The following is a 7,500-nucleotide window of genomic DNA, read 5'->3' as shown; positions in this document are numbered from 1 at the left end:
GTACTGAATGTGATGGATATGATGGTGTTGGTGATTTTGTACTGAATGTGATGGATGTGATGGTGTTGGTGATTTTGTACTGAATGTGATGGATGTGATGGTGTTGGTGATTTTGTACTGAATGTGATGGATGTGTTGCTGTTGGTGATTTTACTTCCAGAACTTGGGCAAGAAAGTATTGCAATAGCCTGTTTGCCACAGTGTTCAGATCCCTTCATTTTTTCCACATGTAGTTATGTTATGGCCTTATTTAAATTGATTATTATTTTTTCTCATCAATCTACACACAATACCCCATAATGACAAAGCAAATACAGGTTTTTAGATTTTTTTGCAAATGTATATAAAGTGAAATATCACCTGCACATACTAGTGTTCGGACCCTGTACTTGTCAGTGATTACAACCTAAAGTCTTCTTGGATATGAGGCTACAAGCATACAGTACACAGAAACAAGCACACAGTACACAGAAACAAGCACACAGTACACAGAAACAAGCATACAGTACACAGAAACAAGCATACAGTACACAGAAACAAGCACACAGTACACAGAAACAAGCACACAGTACACAGAAACAAGCACACAGTACACAGAAACAAGCACACAGTACACAGAAACAAGCACACAGTACACAGAACGTGTTTTCAGGCCTTTGAAGGAAGGGAGATTGTGCAGAAATGTTGAACTGCAAGTGGATGGTATGAAAATGATGTTTAAGCAGGCCATGGTTTGACAGGTATGTGTGAGTATGAGTGTGTGTGTGTGTGTGTGTGTGTGTGTGTGTGTGTGTGTGTGTGTGTGTGTGTGTGTGTGTGTGTGTGTGTGTGTGTGTGTGTGTGTGTGTGAGTGTGTGAGTGTGTTTGTATGTCTACGAGCACTTTGGGCAGCTCGGGGTGGAAAAACTACTAAGTTAGGTACTGAGCTAGGCGTCCACACACACACACACACACACACACTCACACACTCACACACTCACACACGTCTCTAAAAACCAGACTCCCCTTTTCAGAGGAGAAGCAGATGTGAGATGAATTGAAGGATGTGTGTTAAAGATATATATAAAGATGAAGTTATATGCAATATGAATGATACACTCCGTTGCATTAGAAAGCCTCTAAACATGTCTGTGACAAATGATTTGTGTTTGAGGCCTTTGTTTCTGTTACAGGTGGTTTTATGGGTGTTACTGTGTCAAACCATCCATTTTCTAGGTGTGTGTGTGTGTGTGTGTGTGTGTGTGTGTGTGTGTGTGTGTGTGTGTGTGTGTGTGAGAGAGTGTGTGTTGATTGTATTGGCTGGAGTGAGTGAGTGAGTGAGTGAGTGAGTGAGTGAGTGAGTGAGTGAGTGAGTGAGTGAGTGGAGTGGTATCTTTTATACTAGTTAGGTCATTTACCCACAGCCAGAGGCCAAGCACTTCTGGATAATTCTCTACTAATTAACATGGCAATTATCTGTATCCAAACACACTGTCTAAATATTCCATCAACTCTACTTGCTACAACATCAACTGAATACTGTAGCACAATACACCTTCACCCATCTCAGGCCCATCCTGTGTCCCTTGTGCCCAAAAGTCAACATTGTCATTAAATAAACGTATTTAACTCACCTTTAGTTGAAAGGGATGTATCTCATTAAGTGAATGTCTTCTTAGCTTCTTGGTTAACGTCTTCAACATCCTACTACAGGTTTCTATGGCTTCTATCTTCTACACTATTAATATTGCTGCTGGCCTGATGCCATTTGACAACTACAACAAATCCATTGAAATGCAAACGTTTGTACATTAAAAGGCACAATACTTCCACTAAAGCAAGCAGTCAAACACATTCACACTTACACACCACACACACACACACACACACACACACACACACAAACAACAACAATGACACACTCAACTTCACTTGTAGAAACCCTAACCCTCCAGTGAAGAGCAGACTCGCCTGTCCTGTCCAGATAGCTGGACACAGTATCCTATTGAAATCCGTTATTTTGTGACAAGATGAAATTAGACCCAATTCAACTCCGCCCGACTTTGTTTCTGTGCGTTCATTTGAGCTGCTAACGACGTCGCGATCCTGACCAAGATCCGGGTTCACAAGTCTCGGATGGATGCATTTATAAACCTCTTATCGGCCACGCAAATAGAATTCAACACAGGAAGCGGAATGTAGTTAAAAATTGGCAACTTGTTCACATTCAGACACGCACACCACTCACACACACACACTCACTCACTCACACACACACACAGCCGAATGCACACGCGTACATGGAGAACACACACACTACTTCTCTCTCTCATGAGCCGGCTCGCTCATTGGCTGCTCGGCAGACTGATGTCATGTTTCTCTCAAGGAGGAGGGGTGGAAGTTAAAGCCATACCTTGTCTGTTGATCCAGTCCAATGAAAACTATGAGACCTGTCAATTATATGGTTTATTATGAGGAAAGATGTAGGCTATTACTTATTAACTACAACTCTCTACTTTTAGTTGGTAGCCTTATTAAAGGTTTTAGATTTTAGACTGTCTTGTCTGTCTGTCTGTCTGTCTGTCTGTCTGTCTGTCTGTCTGTCTGTCTGTCTGTCTGTCTGTCTGTCTGTCTGTCTGTCTGTCTGTCTGTCTAGTATTGTTCTCATCTTCCCATGACAATAAAGGGAAGGGAATTATATCAAAAGCACTGGAGAGAGAGGACAGGGCGAGAGACGGTGGGAAAGAGAGAGAGAATGGAAGGAGGGAGAGAGAGTGAGAGAATGGAAGGAGAGAGAGAGGACAGGGCGAGAGGGAGGGAGAGAGAGAGAGAATGGAAGGAGAGAGAGAGAATGGAAGCAGGGGGAGAGAGAGAGAGAGAGAGAGAGAGAGAGAGAGAGAGAGAGAGAGAGAGAGAGAGAATGGAAGCAGGGAGAGAGAGGACAGGGTGAGAGGGAGAGAGAGAGAGATAGAATGGAAGGAGAGAGAGAGGACAGGGTGAGAGGGAGGGAGAGAGAGATAGAATGGAAGGAGAGAGAGAGGACAGGGCGAGAGGGAGGGAGAGAGAGATAGAATAGAAGCAGGGAGAGAGAGAGAGAATGGGAGGAGGGAGAGAGAGAGATAGAATAGAAGCAGGGAGAGAGAGAGAGTCAGGTATAATTGGCGTGAATGACTGATCCTATTACAATGACGTCATCCGCTAGCATGTAGGAGTCTGTCTCTGTGGATGTAGAGAGAGGGTTAGTGGGAAATGATAGGGATGTGTTTGACCCTGCTGTTGAGAGGAGAGTTCAGTGTGTCAGACCTGCTGATCGGTGGTTTTGTTGCTAATCAATGTTGGGACAGAACACATTTCACATCAGGTCACTCTGACCTGTTTGTTAGGGTTTGTTATTGAGTAACGAAACCAAGGTCCAGTTCAAGCGTCTACCAGGCAGCACTCACTTCCTGTTTATGGAAATCACTAGTGAAATCTCCAGTCTGACACTAAGAAATGTTTCCCTGAGAAAGGGATAAAGGAGGCATTTGAACGTATCTAGCCTAGCCTACATAGGCTACGTATCTTATGAAAACACATAGAGATCAAATCAAACTATAACTCTATAATGACAAAAACACTTATTGACAATCCAAAGCAATTTAAGTATTGACATAGTCTATCAGTTTAGCACAATACAGTATAATCACATAGGCTATGTAACTTCAAGTGTTGCCTATTTATTTTTCTACATGATTAAAAGCTGTTTGAGAAGCTTCCAGGTAGTAACATGTCCGGTCATTGTCCTTGTCAACTTCACAAGGAGCCTGTAACTTGGCAATGCCTCAATCTTGTTGGTGCCAATCCAATTTGCTGCAGAGATCTGTCAACAAACTCTTATGTAATGTTTGTAATTTTCCTTCACAACATATGTGTTGTTAGTCTTACAATTCTCAAATATTTCATTTAAGTGTAAGTAAAAACCACGAATTAATATTTGACATGTTATTTTACAGTGATTATCCAGTGCTGTGGTCTGGTAGGCCTACTCGTAGACTGACTGACATTAATTTCATTTCCTATCCAAATTGAAATAAACAACCACTAGAGGGCAGTATAAGCATTATTTTGAAAGTAGAGCATGAAGACGTCTCCCCCTGCTGGTTGTTCCTGGGATCATTTCCGGTCCTGTCGGCCGACCAGGAGGTGCTCTAGCCAATCATATCCCTGCCAGCAGGATTACCCAGCAAATTCATCCTTATGTTTTTCCATCTCAAATGAGTAAAAAAGTCCAAATAAGTGTCTGATACCTCTCTGAGAAACACAGTATCTCACAACCTGTTGTTTGCTTCATACATTTTCCAAGATGGTGTCACAGGATCAACTAGTGAGTAATGTCTTATGAGAAGAAAAGGTACGGAAGTCAGAAGCCGTGATGATGTTGGCTTCCTGCCGTCTCACCATTTCAACATCACCTCATTCGTTCCGGGAAACTTGGACTTAATTCATTCCAAAATCAGTGGTATTTACTTAGGCTATTACACATGCAACATATCAACACAGGCCTGTTATGGGCTCGCAATTATTAATGTCTCAGAAAATGTCAGGCTATTTAAACCGGGTCTCTTGAACAAATTAGACACAGAACACTGTAGAAACGACTCAGAGGAATGACACGTCTCATCAGCTACGTTGTTCTCCACATTCTCTGGATTAAGATAATAAGATATATAATATGTACGGTAGCAGGAGCTGGACATGGTGCTCAGAGAGCACAGACCTCCGACCCTGAATGCATGTCGTGGCGCTGTGCCAGAATTGAATGGGTTGTAAATATGCCCATGCTGCACCCCTCCAGAGAGTCTCATGATCATCGGTTGGGTAGTATTTGCGTAATCCTGCTAACAAACAACACAAATGTATGTTGATTACAGAACATCGGCCTGATTGATTGAGCACAGCTGCAGGTACTCTGCAATTAGGAAGATGAGCCAGAAAAGGTTTCAAACCTCAGATGGGTTTGTCATGAAGAAGAAGATAGATGGATAGATGGATACATACATACATACATACATACATACATGAAGGCTGCCACATGCATCATGTTACGTTTGTTTGAGAACATTCTTTTGTAGAGCTTAATAAGTTTTATTAGAAGATCAAGGGAAGGCCAAACCTCCAGCTTCTCACTTGGGTCAACATGACCTTCCCTTGGTGATGACCTTCCCTTGGTGATGACCTTCCCTTGGTGATGACCTTCCCTTGGTGATTACCTTCCCTTGGTGACGACCTTCCCTTGGCGATGACCTTCCCTTGGTGATGACCTTCCCTTGACCTTCCCTTGGTGATGACCTTCCCTTGGTGATGACCTTCCCTTGGTGATGACCTTCCCTTGGCGATGACCTTCCCTTGGCGATGACCTTCCCTTGGTGATGACCTTCCCTTGGTGATGACCTTCCCTTGGTGATGACCTTCCCTTGGTGATGACCTTCCCTTGGTGACGACCTTCCCTTGGCGATGACCTTCCCTTGGTGATGACCTTCCCTTGACCTTCCCTTGGTGATGACCTTCCCTTGGTGATGACCTTCCCTTGGTGATGACCTTCCCTTGGTGATGACCTTCCCTTGGCGATGACCTTCCCTTGGTGATGACCTTCCCTTGGTGATGACCTTCCCTTGGTGATGACCTTCCCTTGGTGATGACCTTCCCTTGGCGATGACCTTCCCTTGACCTTCCCTTGGTGGTGACCTTCCCTTGGTGTCTCTGGTTGAGTTCAGGTCTCAGGTGATGCAGAATAAACATGCTTATACTCCGGCCTTGTACTGTTTGGATTTCAGACAGACTTTACATATATTTTTAATTTAAGAAGTGTTAAATAATTAGGGTCCAGGCAGAGACCCTCATGTATTTGTCATTTGTCTCCTTCCTATTCCTCCTCTTAGTTTCCTTGTGTATTTTATTATATTATATGTTATTATATTATCTATCTATCTGTCTATCTATCTATCTATCTATCTATCTATCTATCTATCTATCTATCTATCTATCTATCTATCATCTACACTCTATCTATCTATCTATCTATCTATCTATTTATCTATCTATCTATCTATCTATCTATCTATCTATCTATCTATCTATCTATCTATCTATCTATCTATCTATCTATCTAATCTATCTATCTATCTATCTATCTATCTATCTATCTATCTAATCTATCTAATCTATCTATCTATGATCAAGCCTAAGTCACACATGATGCCTTGTTGGCATATTTCTAAAAGCAGACATATCTAGAGGAAGATGAGCTGTTTTGTGAAATGAGAGGAATTAGTGGGGGATGACTGGAAAACGGGAAGATAAAGGATGATGTGGGATGATGATGACGTAATGATGATGTCAGTATTTTTCCAGTGTCTCATCCGTTCTTGCTGAAATAGCGGATGACAAATACTGACCCTTCACCCTTCCTCTCCTCTCCTCCTCTAGATCTGACCCCCCCCCCCCACACACACACACACTCCATCCCTGGGTAGATCTGACCCCCCCACACACACACACACACTCCATCCCTGGGTAGATCTGACCCCCCCCCCCCACACACACACACACACACACACACACACACTCCATCCCTGGGTAGATCTGACCCCCCCCCCCCCCACACACACACACACACACACACACACACACACATACACACTCCATCCCTGGGTAGATCTGCCCCCCCCCCCCACACACACACACACACACACACACACACACACACACACACACACACACACACACACACTCCCTCCCTGGTAGATCTCCCCCCACACTCGTCTCCTCCCGAACCCACTGACCCACTTGTAGAGAGTGTGTGACCGTCTGCGTTGGAGCGTCTGCTTTTAGAACGCAGGGAGCTGTTTCCTGTCTACGTGGCTCCAGAACCAGGCTGGCTCACACCATGCCTCTCTCTCCCCTGAGAAACCATGCCTCTCTCTCCCCTCTCTCTCCCCTGAGAAACCATGCCTCTCTCTCCTGCCTCTCTCTCCCCTGAGAAACCATGCCTCTCTCTCCCCTGAGACACCATGCCTCTCTCTCCCCTCTCTCTCCCCTGAGAAACCATGCCTCTCTCTCCCCTGAGAAACCATGCCTCTCTCTCCCCTGAGAAACCATACCTCTCTCTCCCCTGAGAAACCATGCCTCTCTCTCCCCTGAGAAACCATGCCTCTCTCTCCCCTGAGAAACCATGCCTCTCTCTCCCCTGAGAAACCATGCCTCTCTCTCCCCTGAGAAACCATGCCTCTCTCTCCCCTGCCTCTCTCTCCCCTCTCTCTCCCATGCCTCTCTCTCCCCTGAGAAACCATGCCTCTCTCTCCCCTCTCTCTCCCATGCCTCTCTCTCCCCTGAGACACCATGCCTCTCTCTCCCCTCTCTCTCCCCTGAGAAACCATACCTCTCTCTCTCCTCTCTCTCCCCTGAGAAACCATGAGTCTCTCTCCCCTCTCTCTCCCGTGAGAAACCATGCCTCTCTCTCCCCTCTCTCTCCCCTGAGAAACC

The 7,500-nt window shown here is 44.7% G+C and overlaps 1 protein-coding gene across 2 annotated transcripts in view; it reads right to left on the bottom strand.

The window, feature by feature from the left end:
• Positions 1-2,260, bottom strand: part of LOC311309421 (uncharacterized protein) — a 28,418-nt gene extending 26,158 nt beyond the window's left edge. For both annotated transcript variants that reach the window (XM_084438703.1, XM_084438702.1), the window contains exon 1: positions 1,614-2,260. In XM_084438703.1, the coding sequence (XP_084294829.1) occupies positions 1,614-1,682 (69 nt within the window). In that variant the 5' untranslated portion in view covers positions 1,683-2,260. The remainder of the gene's footprint in view (positions 1-1,613) is intronic.
• Positions 2,261-7,500: the final 5,240 nt, after the last annotated feature.

Source organism: Borostomias antarcticus (genome assembly GCF_949987555.1).
Source record: "Borostomias antarcticus genome assembly, chromosome: 5".
NCBI classification, from domain to species: domain Eukaryota; kingdom Metazoa; phylum Chordata; class Actinopteri; order Stomiiformes; family Stomiidae; genus Borostomias; species Borostomias antarcticus.
This window is presented reverse-complemented; position numbering and strand designations above follow the sequence as displayed.